Source organism: Tachypleus tridentatus, chromosome 6, assembly GCF_004210375.1.
Source record: "Tachypleus tridentatus isolate NWPU-2018 chromosome 6, ASM421037v1, whole genome shotgun sequence".
NCBI lineage: Eukaryota > Metazoa > Arthropoda > Merostomata > Xiphosura > Limulidae > Tachypleus > Tachypleus tridentatus.
The window spans coordinates 158,535,912-158,560,121 of NC_134830.1; the positions used below are offsets into that span (position 1 = coordinate 158,535,912).

Genomic DNA, 24,210 nt, shown 5'->3' on the forward strand with positions numbered 1-24,210 from the left:
TGTAGTTCTGATGTAGTTTTATTCAAAACAAACAACCCAACCTGAACGAAGTTGTAGTTCTCATGTAGTTTTATTCAAAACAAACAACTCAACCTGAACGATGTTGTAGTTCTCATGTAGTTTTATTCAAAACAAACAACTCAACCTGAACGACGTTGTAGTTCTCATGTAGTTTTATTCAAAACAAACAACCCAACCTGAACGACGTTGTAGTTCTCACGTAGTTTTATTCAAAACAAACAACCCAACCTTAACGACGTTGTAGTTCTCATGTAGTTTTATTCAAAACAAACAACCCAACCTTAACGACGTTGTAGTTCTCATGTAGTTTTATTCAAAACAAACAACCCAACTTGAACGATGTTGTAGTTCTCATGTAGTTTTATTCAAAACAAACAACTCAACCTGAACGATGTTGTAGTTCTCATGTAGTTTTATTCAAAACAAACAACCCAACCTGAACGATGTTGTAGTTCTCATGTAGTTTTATTCAAAACAAACAACTCAACCTGAACGATGTTGTAGTTCTCATGTAGTTTTATTCAAAACAAACAACCCAACCTGAACGATGTTGTAGTTCTGATGTAGTTTTATTCAAAACAAACAACCCAACCTGAACGACGTTGTAGTTCTCATGTAGTTTTATTCAAAACAAACAACCCAACCTGAACGACGTTGTAGTTCTCATGTAGTTTTATTCAAAACAAACAACCCAACCTGAACGACGTTGTAGTTCTCATGTAGTTTTATTCAAAACAAACAACCCAACCTGAACGAAGTTGTAGTTCTCATCTAGTTTTATTCAAAACAAACAAACCAACCTGAACGACGTTGACCGGCTGCCTCGAGGTTAGTTTCACCCGGGTGTTTCTGGATCATAAATATACAAGTAGTTTGAAGCCGTCTTTTTTTTTCAATTATTAAAATATTAAATTGTAAAGGCAGCTCAGATATGTTTAAAATTTGAATAACCCACTCGGTAATTTGTTACTTCTTCGGCTGTAAACTTTCAGAAAACTAAAAGCCTGGTGGCACAAAAAGAAAACTAAAATGGAAGTCCGAACAACAAGATGGGAAGAAGATTACCAACTAATAGATAACGAAGGGTTATTTCAGGAGTACCTGGAGATGGGTGAGTGTATACGATCATAATTAGACATTTACTTAAATAACAGACAATACCGTTGTTCAGGTTGCATTTTATTTTATGGGTACAGCAAACTTATTTCCCGTGTGTTTGTTTATTTTCAAGCAAAGCCACATCAGGTTACCTGTTGTGTTCACCGTGGGGATATTAACGTTGTGAGTTTTTAAACTAACAGCCTTTGCACCCGGAGACAGCTGCTTTCATCCACGTTAAATGTACGTTTTTGAAGCACGTGGTTTGTAGATGCCTTTCGAACTGGGTCCGGCATGGCCAACCGTGTTAAGGCGTGCGACTCGTAATCTGAGGGGCGCGGGTTTGCATCCCTGTCGCGCCAAACATGCTCGCCCTTTCAGCCGTGGGGGCGTTATAATGTTACGGTCAATCCCACTATTCGTTGGTAAAAGAGCAGGCCAAGAGTTGGCGGTGGGTGGTGATGACTAGTTGCCTTCCTTCTAGTCTTACACTCCTAAATTAGGGACGGCTAGCGCAGATAGCCCTCGAGTAGCTTTGCGCGAAATTCAAAAACAAACAAACAAGAGCGAAGCTACACAAATGGGTTTTTCTCTGTTGTGCCCCCCACGGGTATTGTATATTAATCATGTCTTTAACATTTTTTCTGTTTCTTTTCACAGTAACAAATAGTTTGTTTTATACCCATTGGGCTTTCTTGTACTGTGCTTACCACGGGTATTGAAACCCGGATTTTAGCGTTATAAGCTTTCAGACATACAGCTGAGTCACTGTGGTGCAGGGAGGAGGGACACACTTCCGTGAAGGATCAGTTTCAGGTACTAACTGTTACATCGTAATGTGGTCCTTAATATGTACTTCATAAATATCCGTTGATTTTATCTTGTACTAATGATAAATCTGTAACATTTCAGTTCCTTTTAACGAGTGTAAGTTTACAGCATAGATAATAATAAATGTTCACCTACCGGCAGTTCTTCAATTCGGGTTCATCACCATATTTGTGGCAGCCTTTCCTCTGGCACCACTTTTTGCTCTGCTTAACAACTGGGTTGAGATAAGGCTTGATGCGCAGAAATTTGTGTGTGAAACTCGGAGAACAGTGGCAGAACGGGCTCAGAACATAGGAGTTTGGTTTACCATCCTAGAGTTTGTGGCTCACCTGGCTGTTATCAGCAATGTAAGTTTATAAAGTCTCCATTTTAAGCTTTAATAAAACTATTATTATACGTAAACAACTGAAACTTGGTTACATATGTACCAGCTTGACTAAATAATTCCTGAAAATATGTACATTTTTTATTTTGGAGTTTTATTTATTTACCTTTAGCAATAATGGTTTCATTAGCGATCAAAATAAAAATGTTTTTTCTGGACCACCCTGTGTGTTAGGCTTAAGTGGTTTGAAGTAAGTCAGGATGTTTTATACTTTATTTCTAACAACACACGACTATTTAAATTTTCCCCTCCATTTGTTTTATTTTTTCTGGTTTTGAAAGATATGTATGTTTGAAGCTGTGTAAAATAGACGAAAAGGTGTGGCACCACCCTGAGGAATTTACTACACATACAAAAATATCTATACATAGCATAAGATATCATCCTAATTCGTTACTGAATTTCACAGCTCCAAAAACGACAAAAATCACCATTTGTTTTTACTTAATTCAGAATAGATGAAATTATAAGTGTTTCTCAGGCCTGCTGGTATGGGTATTAACACTTATTGATAAAGCAAAGACTTTCTTAGGCCATCTTCAGGTTAGCAAAGATGACCTAAATAGGTCGAAGCGTTGTTCTCTCCTTTATTAGTAAGTGTTAATACCCATACCAACCATCCTGAGATACATTTTTACTTCAGGTAAGTTTCTCGCCATCACGAAGCTGAAATTATAGTTAAATTTGAAATTACGAACCTAAACAACACCTTATGTACGCTTGGACTAAATGATTCTTTGGGTTCAGGTGGGGCTTTTTGTTCTTTTTATTATTAAGCACAGAATTACACAATGTGATATTTGGGTTGTACTCGCCACTGATATAAAAATCCTGTTATTAGTGTTATAAGCCAGCATACTTATCAATGAGCCACTAGGTACATCTATCTTTAATTCTGGATTACTGATCAATCAGAGGATAGAAAGACAAGCAGTACCCACAGTCATGATGGGTTTTTCGTTTCCTTGAAGTAAATAACAGATTTTATTACTTGCTAAAAGTGCAAAACAAGTTCAGTAGCATCAGGTCTCGAATCTTGGATCTAACAGCTCACTAGTAGGTAACATCGATTTTTTTATCTGCGAAAATAACGAATTGCTCGCCTCAGTGGTGCTTCTGACAACACAGAAAACAACATCAATTTCTTGTTGTTTAAAAAAGTAGTCACCTTCATATATGTTCTAAAACATTTGCCTTTGATGTACTATATTCAGTAGATATAATGTTACTACTTTTTGTTGTCATGTTTTTCTTGTTATGTATAATTAATCTTACCCTACAGGCCTTTCTCATCGCCTTTACATCTGAATTTCTTCCCAAGTTGGTGTACATGTACGAGTACAGCTGGAATTTGGAGGGTTACGTCAATTTCACTCTTGCTCTGGCCCCGAATGGGACATTAACTCAGGAGTGCAGGTTTGTATAAACATCACATGATCTCACTAAACCCCAGGGTACATATATATAATTATAAAGTCGTTTTGTATATGTCTGTGTATATGTTTTCCTTATAGCAAAGCCACATTGGGCTACCTATTTAATCCATTGAGAGAAATCGAACCACGGATTTTAGCATTGTAACTTCGAAGACTTACCATTGTCCCACCAGGGATGTCGTTTTGTAACTGTAGAACTGTGTTAATCCTGATGAGAAAGACTAAATAGAAATACCCTGCACTGTTACTTCTGAGGATATCATTCCAGATTTTTTATATCTATCTAATTTGTTTGTTTCATCTTCTAATATTTTATTACGAGTTTTAGTGTCACCCAGAAGAATGGAAAATGAATTCATTTTTCCATAACTTTGAAATGTATTCTTTAGTGAGTGAATTACACTATTTCTTTATTCTTACTTCATCTTAAAGTTTGGTTATAATAGTATATTTAATTTTAACATACTTTTATCACAGAAATACTTATACATTGTTAGCTTAATATATACTCTTCAAAAAAAGAAACGCAAAAGGGATATATTTGTTATTTTAAAGAGAAATATATGTAATAACGTTACAAGCTCAGAGTATGTGATGTTACACGTGTTAAGGCACTGATTGTCAGACCAAAATGACAATAAAACTTGTGCACTTTGAAAACGGAGGAAAACATCGGATTTTTCGCCAAAACGCATTCGTGTCCAATAAATTTGTTTGAGAGATCTGCATGTTCTGCAAGTGCAACATGTGCAAAATCCCTATAAAAGTGACGGGTTCTCGGTTTCCATAGCTCAGTGTTAAGCCACCGACACGCAATACAGTTACGCCAAGACTGACTGAAGCACAACGCAACAACGCCATTGGTCGCTTGGAAGCAGGCGAATCTCGATCAGATGTTGCCAGAGCTGTGAATGTCTACCCAAGCACCATCACAAGGCTATGGAATCGTCACCAACAACATGGATCAACTTGTGACCGTCCACGATCTGGCAGACCTCGTGTGACCACGCCCGCACAAGATCGCTACATCCGGTTACGTCACCTTCTGGTTAGGACCACCACTGCGACGTCTACTGCCTCAACCATACCAGGGCTGCGTAGGATATCCGATCAGATCGTACGCAACCGTCTACGAGATTCTTAGGCCCCATGTGCAACCCATCATGGTGAACGTCAACGACGTTTTACAACATGACAACGCCTGTCCTCACACAGCCCGACTCACCACTGTCTTCTTGAGACACCACAACATCAACGTTCTTCCATGGCCCTCCAGATCATCAGATTTAAACCCCATCGAACATCTTTGGGACGAGTTGGACCGACGTCTGCGACGGCGACAACCTCAACCGCAGACTCTACCTCAGCTTGCAGCAGCTTTGCAGGCTGAGTGGACAGCCATTCCACAGGATGTGATTCGTCATCTCATCGCTTCCATGGGCAGGAGATGCCAAGCAGTTATTGATGCTCACGGGGGGGCATACTCGTTATTGACGATAAGTGACGTTAAACTTCACCTAGTGAGCGTGGACTTCGCCTTTGCAGACTTTGGATGTTCAGCAGTGAATGTGCAAAGTTTCACACATGTCATACAGAACTACCCGGAATAAACTTGTTAACAATATGTCTCAAATTTTGCCTTTTGCATTTCTTTTTTTGAAGAGTATATATTATTCAGGACAAATCCAAATATCCTAAGTTGGTCAAGCATCTTGAAATGTTGTTGTGAATAAAGCTAAAGATATCATTAACAACTGATAATACAACTCACTCATATTTTTACAAATAAGAACGTAAGAAATGTGTATTTCATCCTGGTGTTTATTATCATGTTGGATTTTAGTTTTGCTCTCTATAGACAGTTAACTTTAATCACGTGTTGATACACATTTTCACAAACCAGTGAGTTTAGTGTTTCTGATAAATATAAGTGAACCTGAGAATAGTTGGTGAAATAAGGAAAGGTATGGGCACACTTGTGATAGGAGTGTTCACTAAAATCAAACCAAAACTGACAGTACAAAGCTGTCCTCAGTATGGATTCCTGTACGTGGTGTGAAGACCTCCCAGAGAAGGTTCTGTTCTTTCAGTTTACCTCCTCTGGAATCTAAACATCCACCCATTTGTTTGTCATGCATGGCAACCCTAACACACCACTTTGGTCTTGAAGTATTGTAGACGGGTGATCTTATGGTGGCCCCTAAGGGTCAATTGTTTGGTCCATTTGGGCTAGGGTCAACCGATTACCAGTGTTGGACATTCTCAACGGGTGTTATGGATATTGTGTCTGATGTTGGTGTTGTGTATAGTGCTCATGAAACCTTGGCATTGCTGCAGTACTCTTGTTTGACATTGTAGTGCGTCTCCTCATAGGGCTCCATGGTAAGTGGGGTCAGTGGACAACAAAATATTTTTTCTTTATTATAGATCCCCAACTCAAAATAAAAACAGACCATGAGTAAACGAGCACATCCTGAAGATTCTGAGCAGTAGACTTCAACTTCTTCAACACCTGTACCTGAGTTTCTGAAATTACATTCTTTATCAGACAAATCTTTAGAGCAAATGTATCCCCTTTTTATGCAGAAGGGACTAGAGTGGCTTTATGGCTCTCCTAAGTCAGTCAAAAAGCTACGTTCTGGGGACCTCTTGGTGGAAACATCCACTTCTCAACAGAGCGAACTCCTCTTGTATTGGATATACCCATTGAGGTTACTCCCCATGCTATTTTGAATTCGCCACTAATAGTTATTGTTAAGAGAGATTTGAAGAATATCCCCGAGTCAGAGATCCTCACTGGTTTCTCCACTTAAGGAGTTTCTGCAGTGAGGCGTATCTCCAACTGCAAAGATGGAATTATGATACCGACCAATGTCCTGATTTTAACGTTTACACCACCTTATCCACCTGCCACCATCAAAGCAGGTTATATAAATATCAAATCACATATTCTGAACCCCTTGAGATGTTTCCGATGTCAGCAGTTCGGTCACTTGAAGACATAATGTAGTAGTTCCTTAACGTGTGCTCATTGTAGTGGTGAGGATCATGATACCTATGAGTGTGAAATGGATCCTCATTGTAGTGGTAAAGACCATGATACCTATGAGTGTGAAATGGATCCTCATTGTAGTGGCTCTCACTCCTCTTACTTTCATTATTGCTCTAGGCAGATGAAGGAAAAAGAGGTAGAGCATTTGAAAATGGTTCACAACATTTCTTATCCCAAGGCTCGAAAGTTACTGTCCATCACTCCATATTGGATGTAAGCTACTGCACTCTATTCCACTGCTACAATGGGAGTGCAGACATTCTCTCTGTGTATCTGACAGAATCATTTTCAAACCACGTGAAGAATATTTTGTCCTCCGAAGTTACGAGAGTTGACGAGTTAACGTCAGCACCTAACTCTATCCTGGATCCACTTCCCTTGGTTCTGGCTTCTGGCATTTCCTCGAGTCCATCTTCTTCTTTAGCCCCGAGATGAAGAAAGATTATTTGTTCATTCTCTCAGTCACTGTTATCTTCAACTACCAACAGAGACCTGCCCATTTGACCCAGGGCAAGATTCATGTAGGTTGATAGACCTCCTAATAAAGAGAAATAACATGGTCAGAAACAAAAGAGTTCTCTGCCCAATTTTCCTTCACATAAGTAAAAATGTTCACTTTAACGCAGTGGAACTGCAGAGGTTTCTGTTCTAACTTGAATAACATCAATGTGCTGATTGACTCTTACCATCCTGTGTCTTTCCTCACATACAGGAAACGTTTCTGAAACCTGCCAATACAGTCACATTTGAGAAGTTTTCTTTGTAAACAAAAGACAGGTTGTATGATGGACAAATGCATGGAGGGGTGGCACTGCTAGTCGATCAGCATGCATCTGCCCTGTCTTTACTACTCAAAACATCCTTAGATGCTGTAGCCATCCGTGTTTCATTGGGTCGTACCACCACTGTTTTTTCTCTCTGTCTGTCTCCTGGAGAGACCTATGATCAATTAGAACTAGATACTCTCATTGAACAGTTGCCATCTCAATTTTTATTCAGGGGAACTATAATAGACATAATCCCCTCTGGGTTGGTGCTGATATTTATGGGAGGGGTCATTCTCTAGAGCTTATGCTCTCAGATTATAATCTTTCTCTCTCAGTACTGGTTCTTATACTTATTTTTATGCACCTAGTCAATCTTTTACTGCTGTTTATCTCTCTATCTGCTCCCCTTCACTTTTCTCTCATTTCTCATGGAGAACTGACAGTGACCCACAGGGCAGTGATCATTTTCCTATCATTATGAGGAAGAGTGACTGTAATCGATACCACCCGACCCGCTTGCCATGGTGGAAGCTGGACCACGCCAAATAGGCCTCTTTCACTGCTCTCTCGGAACTTCATGATGCTGTTGTCTGTAAGCCGTCGATACATGAATGTGTGGCAGTAGTAATTGACTGTATTGTCCAAGCAGTTAATAAATCTATTCCTAAAACCTCGACACGTTTTTCACAGCATTCTTGTCTGTGGTCGAATCCTGTCTGCCACATAGCACAGAGGGCTCAGAAAAGGGCTTGGGATACCTTTCATAGGTATCCCACACTTTCAAACCACATCAATTTCCAGTGGGTCCATGCACATGCTCGACAGGTAAGACGTCAAAACCAGAAGGAACCTTGGATTAATTTCACAACTGTTATATGCTAAAAACCTACTGGGCTTTCCTTCAATCGAAACTGGACTATGGGTATCTGGTCTATGGCTCTGCCAGGCCTTGAAGATGTTGGACCCTGTTCACCATTAGGGGCTTTCCACACTTCTCCAGTTCAAAGTTTGTGCACAGAATCTCATGAACCTCCTCTGCACCTCTGCTGTTTATAACTGTCTTTACCGTATTCTGCAAAACTTTGATCCTTACTACAGCATCCTACTTGTGTTTATCTTCCTCAGTAGGCCATGCGTTTTCAGAATGGACATGCCGCCATGTCTCTTTTGGCCTTCATATCCAGGTGCAGTTGGCTGAATTGGGCCTGTCCTTGGATGCTGTTGCTGTCTACACTGGTCAGCCAATCCCTCCATAGCTTATTACCATCCTCAAATCATCTGAAGAAGGATACTCCCAATTGGAAATACCATCTTCTATTTGCCAAACATCTTTCGAACTAACCTTCCATTTCCATTTATACGAATGGTTCCTAATCGGGCAACTCTGTGGGCTCTGCCATGGTTTAGTGGCTTCCCTGGATCACATAGAAGCCGTGCAGTACACAAACTGTACTATTTATACCAATTTACTTAGCTTTCTTCTGACCATAGAATCACTTCCCGATAGTTCTCACCCTGTTCTAATCAATATTCAAAACCAACTGGCCCGTCTCTCTTAATCATCTATTTCTATCCAGTTCTTCTGGATGCCGGGCCACGTTTGTATTTGCGGGAAAGAGCTCACTGACACCACAACTAAGCCTGTCTGCCCTGGTGCTATCACGGCCCTGTCTGTCCCATACATTGACTGCGATCCTGTATTCAATGATTGGCTCCACGCCAGTTGGCAATCAACTTGAAGAGGGCAACGTGATAAGAAGCTTTTCCAAATCAAACTTTCTGTTGCTTTTTGGCCATCTTGCTCCCTTAAGGATCGGAAGGAGGACGTTGTCCTGGCTAGGCTACATATTGGTCACAGTTTTTTAACTTATCGTTTTCTTTTATCTGGAGCTGATGCACCAATATGTGGTCTGTGTGACACTCAAGTCACAATAGCCCACATTTTGCAATCGTGCCTTCGTTACGACCGTGAGTGACGGCACAAATTTAGACATATTTTTACCAGGGTTCACCCTAGATGGTGGACAGTGTCATTACCATTACTCAATTGTGTTTTTACGTTTTTAAAAGTCGTTCGCCTTTCAAACTCTATTTAATTCGAAAATTGGACTTTCTTTTGTTTTAACATGATTCCTTTTAACATATTTTAATAATTTTACTTTTATTTTAAATTTTTTTACCGGTTGTTTGGCACAAATAGCCTGATTGCTTGGCTCCAATAAACGCTAAACAACTAACCAACCAGTACAAAGTTTCAAATAATATGTTATAAATTTATTTATTTATGGTATCAGTATGTCTTCTATACACTAATAATTAAATAATGACATTCTGAAAGTGTTTTCCTGACATTGATATATTTCTAAGTGAGATTAATACAAGATTTCGTTTGCAACAAGCCATAGCACAGGCTATCTTCCTCCTCTGTGATGGAGACCTCCAGCAACACACTCGTCACTGTGATGCCATCTCTGAGTTCAAACCACAGGAAATCAACTGGCCAGCGTCGACCTCTTTTCCTTTATAACTTATTATTATAATTATTTTAAATCATTTTGTTTATTTTATTTTTAATAGCAGCAACCTAATGTAAAGATTATTTTATTATTGTCACTTCCACAACTATTCTATGCTCTGGGAGATTAGAATCAGCTCTCCAACAACCTTCTCAAGGTAATACTGTACAATTATATTTGATTTAAGTGGCATTTGTTTTTTCTCCAAAGTTTCACGTTCACTCCACTTCACTCTTTTGCTCTGGTTTTCCAGTTAACCAGTGTGACTTCTTCTGTTTCCAGTACCAATGATTATTTACAGATGTTGTTAAAGTGTTGTGAAGGGCCTTGGTGCAGTATTCAACCAACAACACTACAGAGAGAGAAATGTAAACATTAGACAACTAGAAAACAACATTCATAAATTGTTTGCTTTTAGTACATATGAATGCAATTGAAAATGTAACACTCAGTAAAAACTACATTAAAAGATAAAAACAAGGATCACAAAAAGTAATGCAAAAATTTATTCCTTGTGACAAAATAATTTTAAAAAAGTTACTTTAACCACAACTTGTGCCAAACCTTTAACAGTCCTTCAATTGTACATATCTATATATTTTATAATCTCGGGTCCAAACACACCAAATAACTATCGGTGGACAATCAGTGATTGTCATGGTCTTGACAGGACCAACAGTAATATTGTAATCCAGAATAACCATATATCAGATAATTGTTGGTGGTTAGCCAGTGATTGTCATGGTCTTGAAAGCAGCGAAGTATTTTTTTTTCTTATCCTGAAATTTGAGAAGACTCTATACTTAGTAATAAACAAAAGAAGTGTTTGTTATAGTATTGGGTTAAACAATCTACACAGAAGTTGGTTATCAACTGTTATCAGGGACAGAGGCTCTTCTTTAGTGTGCATCGTTTCAGCATTTTTTTTCCGTCACTTCTCAGGTACCAAGACTTTCGAGATACTGAAGGGAACCATACAATGTTCTATTGGCACTTGTTAGCCGTACGACTGGGGTTTGTCATAATATTTGAGGTTTGTGAGATATCAGTTTCATTTTAAGTATATTAAATCTGTAGATCTTTCATAACTGATATATGAAAACAGAGTACAAGCAATACAAGTCTCTAAAATGACGTTTTTAATGTTAAAACTATAAAAAAGTAAAAGACCAGGGATAAAGTTATGTCATTAATTATTAGTGATGAAGTTATGTCATTAATTATTAGTGATAACGTTATGTCATTAATTATTAGTGATGAAGTTATGTCATTAATTATTAGTGATGAAGTTATGTCATTAATTATTAGTGATGAAGTTATGTCATTAATTATTAGTGATGAAGTTATGTCATTAATTATTAGTGATAAAGTTATGTCATTAATTATTACTGATAAAGTTATGTCATTAATTATTAGTGATAAAGTTATGTCATTAATTATTACTGATAAAGTTATGTCATTAATTATTAGTGATGAAGTTATGTCATTAATTATTAGTGATGAAGTTATGTCATTAATTATTACTGATGAAGTTATGTCATTAATTATTAGTGATAAAGTTATGTCATTAATTATTAGTGATAAAGTTATGTCATGAATTATTAGTGATGAAGTTATGTCATTAATTATTAGTGATGAAGTTATGTCATTAATTATTATTGATAAAGTTATGTCATTAATTATTAGTGATAAAGTTATGTCATTAATTATTAGTGATGAAGTTATGTCATTAATTATTACTGATAAAGTTATGTCATTAATTATTAGTGATGAAGTTATGTCATTAATTATTAGTGGTGAAGTTATGTCATTAATTATTAGTGATAAAGTTATGTCATTAATTATTAGTGATAAAGTTATGTCATTAATTATTAGTGATGAAGTTATGTCATTAATTATTACTGATAAAGTTATGTCATTAATTATTAGTGATGAAGTTATGTCATTAATTATTACTGATGAAGTTATGTCATTAATTATTAGTGATGAAGTTATGTCATTAATTATTAGTGATGAAGTTATGTCATTAATTATTACTGATAAAGTTATGTCATTAATTATTAGTGATGAAGTTATGTCATTAATTATTAGTGATGAAGTTATGTCATTAATTATTAGTGATAAAGTTATGTCATTAATTATTAGTGATAAAGTTATGTCATTAATTATTACTGATAAAGTTATGTCATTAATTATTAGTGATGAAGTTATGTCATTAATTATTACTGATGAAGTTATGTCATTAATTATTACTGATAAAGTTATGTCATTAATTATTAGTGATAAAGTTATGTCATGAATTATTAGTGATGAAGTTATGTCATTAATTATTAGTGATAAAGTTATGTCATTAATTATTAGTGATGAAGTTATGTCATTAATTATTAGTGATAACGTTATGTCATTAATTATTAGTGATGAAGTTATGTCATTAATTATTAGTGATGAAGTTATGTCATTAATTATTAGTGATGAAGTTATGTCATTAATTATTAGTGATGAAGTTATGTCATTAATTATTAGTGATAAAGTTATGTCATTAATTATTACTGATAAAGTTATGTCATTAATTATTAGTGATAAAGTTATGTCATTAATTATTACTGATAAAGTTATGTCATTAATTATTAGTGATGAAGTTATGTCATTAATTATTACTGATGAAGTTATGTCATTAATTATTAGTGATAAAGTTATGTCATTAATTATTAGTGATAAAGTTATGTCATGAATTATTAGTGATGAAGTTATGTCATTAATTATTAGTGATGAAGTTATGTCATTAATTATTATTGATAAAGTTATGTCATTAATTATTAGTGATAAAGTTATGTCATTAATTATTAGTGATGAAGTTATGTCATTAATTATTACTGATAAAGTTATGTCATTAATTATTAGTGATGAAGTTATGTCATTAATTATTAGTGGTGAAGTTATGTCATTAATTATTAGTGATAAAGTTATGTCATTAATTATTAGTGATAAAGTTATGTCATTAATTATTAGTGATGAAGTTATGTCATTAATTATTACTGATAAAGTTATGTCATTAATTATTAGTGATGAAGTTATGTCATTAATTATTACTGATAAAGTTATGTCATTAATTATTAGTGATGAAGTTATGTCATTAATTATTAGTGATGAAGTTATGTCATTAATTATTACTGATAAAGTTATGTCATTAATTATTAGTGATGAAGTTATGTCATTAATTATTAGTGATAAAGTTATGTCATGAATTATTAGTGATGAAGTTATGTCATTAATTATTAGTGATAAAGTTATGTCATTAATTATTACTGATAAAGTTATGTCATTAATTATTAGTGATGAAGTTATGTCATTAATTATTACTGATGAAGTTATGTCATTAATTATTACTGATAAAGTTATGTCATTAATTATTAGTGATAAAGTTATGTCATGAATTATTAGTGATGAAGTTATGTCATTAATTATTAGTGATAAAGTTATGTCATTAATTATTAGTGATGAAGTTATGTCATTAATTATTAGTGATGAAGTTATGTCATGAATTATTAGTGATGAAGTTATGTCATTAATTATTAGTGATAAAGTTATGTCATTAATTATTAGTGATGAAGTTATGTCATTAATTATTACTGATGAAGTTATGTCATTAATTATTACTGATGAAGTTATGTCATTAATTATTACTGATGAAGTTATGTCATTAATTATTAGTGATGAAGTTATGTCATTAATTATTAGTGATGAAGTTATGTCATTAATTATTAGTGATGAAGTTATGTCATTAATTATTACTGATGAAGTTATGTCATTAATTATTAGTGATGAAGTTATGTCATTAATTATTACTGATAAAGTTATGTCATTAATTATTAATGATAAAGTTATGTCATTAATTATTAGTGATGAAGTTCTGTCATTAATTATTAGTACTGGAACTAATTTTGCAAAACCAGGGTCATTCACCCGGCTGAGTACATCTACTTTTGTTTTTTTCACCCCTATGAAAGACTCAACCGGAGAATTAACTTTCTAAAAAGTTAAAACCTTCGAGTCTTTTTTCCCGCTAAACTTTTCATTTCTAAGTTATTAATAATAAAGTTATGTTTGCATAATGTGATACTCCTAAAACGTACGCACAGAAACGTAGCACAAAATTAAAATACATTTGGGAATAAAAGTCACAGAGATGTATCCCTCAATTTTAAGACCACAATCAATGTGAAAAAAAACGAACAACAAACATTAAATGTTTTTATTTATCCGACAACAAACAAACTATTTGTTATGTTTAGTTCACATACAACTCTTGTCACGGTCTAACTTGTTTTTGTTTTATGCAGTTTTACAGCACTTGTTACTTTTAGTGGTTAATATTCGTTGTGAAAATGACCATAAAAACCAAAATTCCTGTAACGCAGTTTCTGACATCAGTAATGTGTGACATAATATGACGATGACTGTCATCCAAATAATCTTTTTTCTGTCACAAGGTGTCTTTATTTAAAACTCTAGTATCTTAGTGGTTCATAGAGAAAAACAAACTATTACTCAAAGTAAATGTGTCATTTTTTCTCGAAATATTGAACATCGTATGGTGTTATGGTGAATATTTGGACACAATATTAAAATTGTTTCCTGTTGTCAGTTCGAACCTTCTAGTAATCTTACTGATCAGCGTAAAGATTTTTTTTAACTTGTTCAACAGCATTTAGTGTTCGCTATTTGCCGTATGATTGACATCGTGGTTCCTGATATACCCAAGGCTCTGGAAGTGAAAATAAAAAGAGAGAGGTACCTTGCTAAGCAAGCTCTGGCTGACTCCGAAACTATAATGAAGGTGTGTACAGACTGTAATTAGAATGAAGTAAGTGTATTTGACTTGCTTTCGTACTGTCCACTATCGACACAGTGCATCATACTGAGTAGTATTTTCGTCATGTGTCTATTACAACACTCAATGTAAAGAACTGATACAAAGATGTTGGGTAAAATTACAAACTTCCTATATCAAATACGTGGAGGATACTAGATTCAGTTAGTGGGATTAATTAGAATATTGGCGGTATTTGTTGTGGCACTTAAATAATTAGACACTTTGAAACCAACAAGTCATGAACCCTCAGGGAACGTGGTGCCTAGATAATTGAACTGTCTTTGTATTTTATTCTTAATTTTAAAAAAAGGCAAACAGGGACTGGGTCCGACTAGTAATTCTTTAGTAAGATCAACATAGAATTTCAATTCCAAAATGATTTTATAAACCCAGGAAAGTGTTTGCCAACGGTTTTGAATCAGCTGTTATAAAGTGAACTATAAATGAATTTATCAGTTTTGGTATAAAACGTTAAATTAGAAAGGACGAAATGACACTTTTCCCTTCAATACGTATTGATCTGCAACGGACCAGCCTATCTTAGTTCTAAATATGTATTAATAATATATTAATATGTATTAAGTATTAATAATATATTATCAAACCAGGTGGCTCAACGACGAGATGAGGATGATGATGACGATGGTGCGTTGTCTCCTCCGCCTGATGATGATGATTAGCCAGATGATTGGTCATCGTGCCCAGCTTTATAACCCATGCAGCTTCATTCCTGTTGCGTTCTGGTTGACTTAGTATCCAAAGCAGCAGTTCTTAAAGAATGAATATTCAGACAGCCCAATTTCCCCCTTAAACGTCATCGTAATTCGATATTGTGGACAACTCTTTACGAAAGTTACTTTTTCCATTTTCGGGATAACGTTTCAGATGAAGGAAATACGAAACTGGGTGAAATGGTGTAATTCTTTTGAAGGTATTAATGTTTAAAACCATATCATTGTTCAGTTTCGGGAACTGACAAATGTATATAACAGTCCAAAGAATGGTTTATGGGTCGAGTTGTTTATCGATACTCAACTACAGAGGTTTTTCGTATATAAAGAATTATCAGAGTCGTAATGTCAAAATACACAGAGATTGTTTTATTACTTTATTGAAAGTAATTGTTTTTTTTTTGTTTTGTTTTAGCCTAAAAAGGTAAACTGCTTAACCTTAAGACGTTGTCATCTTATTCTAATAATAATTAATTAAAGTGTTGTCACTGTATTAGTTTTGAGAGACGTCAACTATCTGCTACCTCCGTAAAATATTCATTGTAAACAAATGATATCCAACATTCCTTGTCCGTATTTCTTCAACAAACAATTTTGTTTTGCTTGCTTCCAAGAGTGAAAACGTTATTGCGTATCTATTAAAGTGAAACATTGTTGCGCATTTACCACAGTAAAACAATAATAAAAAATGTAATGTTCTTTACGTAGCACTACATAACCTGGACAAGGGAGGCCCATCTCTCTTATTAAAGTTTATATTGTGGCTAATTAAACGTTTTTACTTTTAAAAATATTTTTAGGGCTAATCTACATTCGCCTAAAACTACATGTATCGTGTCTGGTGTAAATACTAAGAAATGTATAAAAGATAACTTTATTAATACATATATATAGACATATGTACATATAAATGTGTGTTCCTTACACCTAAAGCGACCTCTTTACTGTATTATGCGAACAGAAATGAAATAGAGCATATATAATAATTCGTCTTTTTCTTTATATTGTCTATAATTTGTGGAGTTTTCAAAGTTGTCAGAGGTGAGTCTTAGTTCGTCATATTCTATTCTCGTGATCAGGATTAAGCCAACAGTAATTATATAAAGCTGACTGATGCTCTCTGTCGAAAGTGTTTCGTTAAACTGGTGGAAGGTGTTCTTTCCTATCTTATTGTTTTCACAATCGCTTATTTTATTAACTTCTTGTCTGTAGCGCGATTTAGTTTTATTAACAGCTACACCAGGGCGACATCTATGTTGATAGATCAAGGTAACGAACAAAGTCACCAAAACCGTTTCTCACTAAAACGGAAACATTGTTAACATTATTTAACGAAGGTTCCTTGGGAAATTACACTATGAAATATTTTGATTACATTGGTAAGTTAAAAATTGTATTCGAAATAAAAAAAATGTGTTAATAATGTTTATCAATCACTAAAGTGCAACAAAGTATGTAAACGGTTAGACACCTAACTTGAACCTTAATTAAAGAAATTTTGGAGACAAGTTCCATTATACCACCATCCTCTTGCATGCAATCAAGCTGACCATCTAGCTGTTTGGGGTCTTTTGCTTTCTAAAGATAACTTTGCCCTTGTCCAAATCACACACTACAGATTTTTATTTATTACTTAGCCGCATGCAGACTGCTAGAGTTCAGGAGAACAAGTCCAGCGGACTTACAACGCTAGAAACCGGGTTTTGATACCCGTGGTGGGCAGAACACAGATAGCCCATTGTGTAGTTCTGTGCTTAACTTCAAACAAAATGAGGACAAACGAATCTTTACTAGTTACGAAAACTATACAAACCACCCATATATACTAATTAATTTTATGTTCAAATTGATTTTTTTGTATAATGCTCGGTATTATGTAAATTTAGTATTTTTTGCGCATTTGCTAATATGCCAATAAAACAAATTTTTTCGCAAACAGTAAGTCGTTTAAATTATTTTATATACTGCATTTATGTTGATTACTTTGTGGAATGGCCTGGCATAGCCAAGCGCGTAAGGCGTGCGACTCGTAATCCGAGGGTCGCGTGTTCGCGCCCGCGTCGCGCTAAACATGCTCGCCCTCCCAGCCGTGGGGGCGTATAATGTTACGGTCAATCCCACTATTCGTTGGTAAAAGAGTAGCCCAAGAGTTGGCGGTGGGTGGTGATGACTAGCTGCCTTCCCTCTAGTCCTACACTGCTAAATTAGGAACGGCGAGCACAGATAGCCTTCGAGTAGCTTTGTGCGAAATTCCAAAACAAACAAATTTTGTGGAATTTCCACCTTTTGTAAGAAGCGCTCTCTTTGTCCAAAAAATAAAGTTACAACAACAAAATCCAATGCACAACGACAAAGACGCAGAAGAGCCACGTATTTCCTACATAATAAGTTAATTCAACTGTTGCCTTTTTTATTGCAATAAACAAGACCAAACAAATGTTATGTGTAAATGTGGAGTTTGTGTTTTAATCATTCTTACAAACCGTGTCGACGATGCTCAAATTTTTGCCACACTTTCTCTAACGCACATTACTAGCACAGTACAGAGAGTCTTCTGTTCTTATAAAATTAAATGGTACGTTTATACACTTACAATGCTAAAAACTGTGGCTCGATTCCTGCGGTGTACACAGCAGGTTACACAGTGTGGCTTTGCTCTAAAGAATAAACAAATGTGTTATTAAAACTTGTTTTGCTTCTATTAGCACTCTGTTCACTACAGGGAATCAAACCTCGAATTTCAGCGTTATAAGTCCGGAAACTTTATCATGCGTTTAGGAGTTTACTTCTTTTATACTTTGCAAGCGATTTGGGATGTAACAGATTAAAAACAGATGTTCAAATGAAATGAAAGAATCTTTCTTCAGATCTGCTCTGAGGACGACGTTTCGGTTTTCAATTACTTCCTTATTTAAATGTTTCACAAAAGTACTTGATTTCCAGATGTTGCCTCAAATCCGTTGCAACGTTCCAATATATGGAGTAGATAGCCTAGCTGCTTTGTGCCATAATACACTAAACCAACCAACCAATATCGAGACAAAACGTTCTATTTTCGACATCTCTCCAGAAACACTTATATTTGAATGTAATTGTACTTTTGATATTAACAGCAGTTGTAGCTATGATATTCATTCAATTTATAAATACTCCAATATATATTAAATGTAAAATTTGTGGTTTTATTTGCGAAAATTAAAAAAAAAAATCCTAAGCCTTTTTTAATGCCTTGTGCGTCTATATTAATTTTGTTGAAGATTATTATTTTGCAATCAACTGGTATTAGAGGCTTTATAAATTACACAACTTATAAATATTACCTAAATAAGCTTTTTTTTTTTTTTTTAAAGATGTACTGGTGTTAAGTATTAGTATAAGATAAACGCTAACCCTACTTCAGTAAAAGCGATCATTAACCTCAGGCTATACTTCACGTTACGGTCCTGTTATAGGTAATTTTAGTGTTAGTTGTAAATCTAATGTATGACCTCTTTTGTCCAAAACTACGTAGATTGTAAACCAATATGCACGTTTTTTTTCCTCGTTGGTTGGCTTTTATCTGTTAATAAAAACGATGACCAAAATGTTGCTGTTTGTGTTTGGTTATTGTCACAGAAAATTCGTCTCTTCATGTCCTAAAAGGAATATTTCAAACCGTAAATACCCCACCCAGTCAAAACATCTATGAACAACAACGTACTGAAATGCAAGTTTGGGCTTTTAACGGAAAAAAAAGACCAGAATTTCATTGACGTACAGGGCACTTGTGCTCAGAACTTTAACAAAGTAGTTGTGGTCCAAATTTGATATTTAAAAAAAAACAAAAGTTAATTTTCTTTTAGTTATGACACAAGAAACCATGTCATCTTTGTATTGCGCAAGGATATTGTTCAGCAAATGCCATTAAATAAAAAGAAATAAAATATAAGCAACTTTTATGTCTTGCTGATGTAATTCGTTATCCTCCATTACATTATCAGAGATGTCATTAGGTGCTTAAAAGATTCATGGTTCATGCCCATAGGCACGGGAATTGTAGACTAAAATATCAATAACAGTTTTCTATTCTGATTTTCCGACTGCGGATTCGTGGCATTGCCTAGCGACGCCTCTGTTTTTTCCTAAATTATACTGAAAAAGAGAATAACTACAGGAATACATTTGTTTTACAACTAAAAAATAAATTTAGTAACATAGGTTGATATATGCATGAACATACATAATTTCCCATATTTACCCTTTAAAAAGACTCAGTTTGTAAATGATTGGTCAGTAATTACATGAATGACCACGATTCCAATTATACACACTTGTATTTAGTATATGTCTAAACATTGAATACAATAAGAAGCTTCTATGCTTATTTGTCTGTAATTTTGACCGTTGGAACATGAGTTTAAGTGTCAAAAGTTTACTGGTCATCCTAGCAATGAAAGGCGCGCATCTTTAGTGCCCCAAAATACATGAGAGAGCACGTAGATAACTTGTTTCCGAGGCACACCTGTTTCATTTCTTATCCTCATTCCTGGTAAGGAAGCATTTTTGAGAGAGAAAAAAAAATTACCATGATTTTATAAACAAATGTCCAAATATTTTAAATGCTATCGATATTATCCAGCCGCAATCTGCTATGTTCATCTTAAACCTAAGAAAGTGATAATGACACTTGTGCACGTGCTTTTATGACCATAAGGTTCCAGGTGCTTGTTTCTTTTACCGGACTCTTACAAATTTCATCGTACAATAGATATCTACGGCGTGATAATGAAAGGGTGGAAGAATTGCAGGTGATAACTACACGTCGTGTCCTACTGGTGGACAAGCAGTGATACTTCTTACAAACAACGGCGCTTGGTATCAAAACACCCAGGTGTGACCTGCACCTGTGGGATTACGTAGGTTAAACATGGGAACTATTTTGCATCCTCAAACCATATTGATGTTTAGAAAGCGTGATGGTAACAAGAAGCCGAAAAGCAATATATGTTATCGCTGTAACGTTATAACCACAAGCCAATTATATTCGGACAAATTTCTTTACAACGCTAAGAAATTGCGAAGTTTGAATAGACCATAAAATTTCCTCTTATTTTATGGTGCAAATCTTATATTGCGGTTTTAATTTACTGTTGATACATGAATTATGGTGCAACACTTGACGATAAAAATATTAAGTTATGAATTTTATAAAAATAAAATTCCCTTCTTCTGACACCAGTGGCACAGCGGAATATCCGCGGACTTATACTGCTAAAAACCGGGTTTCGATATCCGTGGTGAACAGAGCACAGATAGCCCTTTGTGTAACTTGGTGCTTAAATACAAAACAAACAAACCTTTATTCCGAATATTAGTTTTACAAAAAAGAATTACAACACGTTAAGCACTTAAAAATAATACATATAAAAAATAGTAAAACTACACAACTAGTTTGTACCAAAAATAGCATTGCGTCTGACAGTACTGTCTGGACCTAATTTAATTTTCTATGATTTTATCACTAGGTTACACCAATATAATCCATTCGTATATCTTGCTTAGCTTTATTTTCATCGTAAGTCTAAAATACTGACTCATAAAAAACAATTTACTTGAAAAATAAAAATGGATCATAAAAAACATAAATAATTTTGATTAAAAATAGCTAACATTTTTGCAAAGGAATAAACTTAAAGTGGTGTTGTTTTTTTCTACAAAGCAATAAATACAGGTCCGGCATGGCCAAGTGGATTAAGGCGTGCGCCTCGTAAGCTGAGGGTCGCGGGTTCGCATCCTCGTCGCACCAAACATGCTTGACTTATCGAATTATAACCCCCCACGGCTGAAAGGGCGAGCATGTTTGGTGTAACGAGGATTCGAACCCGCGACCCTCAGATTACGAATCAAACACCTTAACCCACCTAGCCATGCCGGGCCAATTTCATAAAAAGAGTTATGTTTTGAAAAGTATAGACCACGTGCATGTTTCTTGTCCAGTAATATGAAAATCAAAATTTTCCCGCAAATTTTGAAAAATGGCAAGGTATACCTCAGTAGTTTTAATGAAAACATTTTTAATACGCCTGAAAGTGTGGATTTTAAAGCAAAATTAAAATATCTCAATCGTTTGTGTCAAGTGAATAAAACATCGTTTTTAACTGATTATAATAATGAAAAATTAAACAATTTAATAAACACGTCGAAATACTTTAGTGTGGTTTTTTTTTGTTTAAATTTAACCACAAATTTATACAATGAGCCATTTGTGTTCTGCCCATCACGGGTATGGAAACCCGATTTCTGGCATAGTAAGACCGCAGACATCCCGCTGTTCCACTGCGGACATTTTAGGATGATAAAAATTACAATGTTTGATACAACCATTTTTCAAAATGATGCTTTATGAAACAATTACAAGTGTAAAAAACTATATAAAAACTTTTATTTTTATTTTGCATCGTGTCTTATAATTTTATCGAAAAATGACATGAAATTGGCACTAACAGTATTGTATGAAGCTAGAACAATAATAGTCTGAATGAAATTTTTGAATAATAAAGAAGGCAAATTTCATATAATGACTTTTAGTGATTTAACAAGAACATGCAAATTTTTTTATCGATTTAATTCTTATAGAGTACAAAAACTGGTAACTTATACTTATTCCCTTTCTTAACTTAATATACTAATAAAATTTCTACACATAATGTCTTACTGAAAGCGGAAGTATGGATAGGTTAAAGAAGGGATCTGAGAAGTAAGAACTTAATATGATATTAAAAACAAAGCCTGAAGCGATATATGCTCACATCAATATTTTATAAACGAATCATATAACAGTAAAAAAGATATAGGTTATACCATCTAATAACGATAAAAACAGCTATAAAAAATTGGCATTTGTTTGATCCAGTAGGTAGAGCCATTTCTCGTTTCAAATGGGAAATGGTACTAGAAAAGTAAAGTCTTCTCCCTTAAAATCAAAATGTTTATTTTTAATTGATGTGATATAAATTCTCAGGTAAAGTTTTATATTGAAATAGGGTGGGTATGCCTTAATCATTTAGTTAAAAAGTCTAAAAAATGTAACGTAAACCAATTGTAAATTATTCATACTGGGTGAGGCTGGCCTAGTAACTCGAAATTGGATTTTTTTTTGTTTTAAAACGTCCTTTGGTCGGAAGGGTTAAAAAAACCTTTTATTTGCCTTTATTTTAAAGGAATGTTTGTCTTTGTTGAAGTAAAATTAAACAATATTTTTTATTTCCTACTAAAGTTGAAACCAAACAAACAAAATTTTAATATATTGTTCGCTTTGGTAGAAAAAATTCAATTTAAGTCTGAAATTATTATTTAATTGTTAATGCAATTTCTTTCGAAATTTTATGAACAGGGCAGTAGAAACTTTGTTTCATCTCCAACTATAAAATTAGAAGATTTTAAAGCAAACTATAAAATCCAGTAAACACTTTGTTGCTGTAGTTTATCATTACGAAACAGATATCAAATCAATTTTGTGAAAGAGTTAAAGCCATTAATATTATACTTTAGTTTAGAATAAAAGTAGTCTTATAGTATTATTTCTGTTAATAATATCAAATAATCGCGTTGTACTGGTACCATCAGTGAATATTAAAATAAGTTATTACACAGTTATTAACTCATTGTCGTTATGATAGAACATTACTTACTTGTACATAGAGTTAAAAATAAATGTTACTTGTTGGTGTTATTAAGCAGATTAAGTTATTCAAGTCACCAGACGTGGTCTGCGTCAAGAGGCATGTTTAACAATAGTAGCATAAATTATGGAGTGAAATATTGTAGCTTTAAAAAGTAATAAATATTCATTTTTTCATATGCCAAAATTTAAAATATTACGAAAGTAACAGTATCGTGAGAATGGAGAGCGAATTGATTTTAAAAGAATAGCATTTTGCATAAAGTGAAATCTAAATCTATTTTACTACACTCATATGGAAACAGTTGTTTAAACAGAAACAGCAGCACTTCTACTGTTAAGGTGAAACTCGGGCAATGTCGGATGTTTTCAATACGCACTCACGCGAAATATTCTTGATTAGCGGAAGCAACTGGAAGAGAAAGCTATTACAGCGTTTCTATCAGAGATTCTGGTCTATTGTTAGATAAACAAGCGGGAGAGTTGTGTACAAGATTTATAAGTAGAACTGTTGTACCTAATGATAATTAATTTTCCTTTTTTATGCTACATTTCCAATTATTATCGAGATAATTTATTTTTTTTAATTAAAGGTCACGTTGAAAGGGAAAAATACTCGACAATATATTAAGTTTTTCCTGCCTCTAAAGTTAACCATCAACATTGTATGTCCGAGTTACGACATATTAATAATAGTATTACCAATAAAGTTAACCGCATTGAGGAAAAACAAAATTGTAAATTCGATAATACAATTGTGATTTACTAATACCAGACATACTACGCTTTGAAAGCTACCACCTTCTAAGCAGTTCTAACGGAAGTGGACTAACCACTTAC

At 34.4% G+C, this 24,210-nt stretch overlaps 1 protein-coding gene across 6 annotated transcripts in view; it reads left to right on the forward strand.

Annotated features, from left to right (window-relative positions):
* The window catches only part of LOC143254243 (anoctamin-7-like), a 123,036-nt gene extending 103,742 nt beyond the window's left edge, over positions 1-19,294 (forward strand). For all 6 annotated transcript variants that reach the window (XM_076509088.1, XM_076509087.1, XM_076509086.1 and 3 more), the window contains 6 exons: positions 1,014-1,132; positions 2,092-2,297; positions 3,618-3,751; positions 11,049-11,139; positions 14,812-14,943; positions 15,588-19,294. In XM_076509088.1, the coding sequence (XP_076365203.1) occupies positions 1,014-1,132; positions 2,092-2,297; positions 3,618-3,751; positions 11,049-11,139; positions 14,812-14,943; positions 15,588-15,659 (754 nt within the window). In that variant the 3' untranslated portion in view covers positions 15,660-19,294. The remainder of the gene's footprint in view (positions 1-1,013; positions 1,133-2,091; positions 2,298-3,617; positions 3,752-11,048; positions 11,140-14,811; positions 14,944-15,587) is intronic.
* The last annotated feature ends 4,916 nt before the right edge of the window (positions 19,295-24,210 follow it).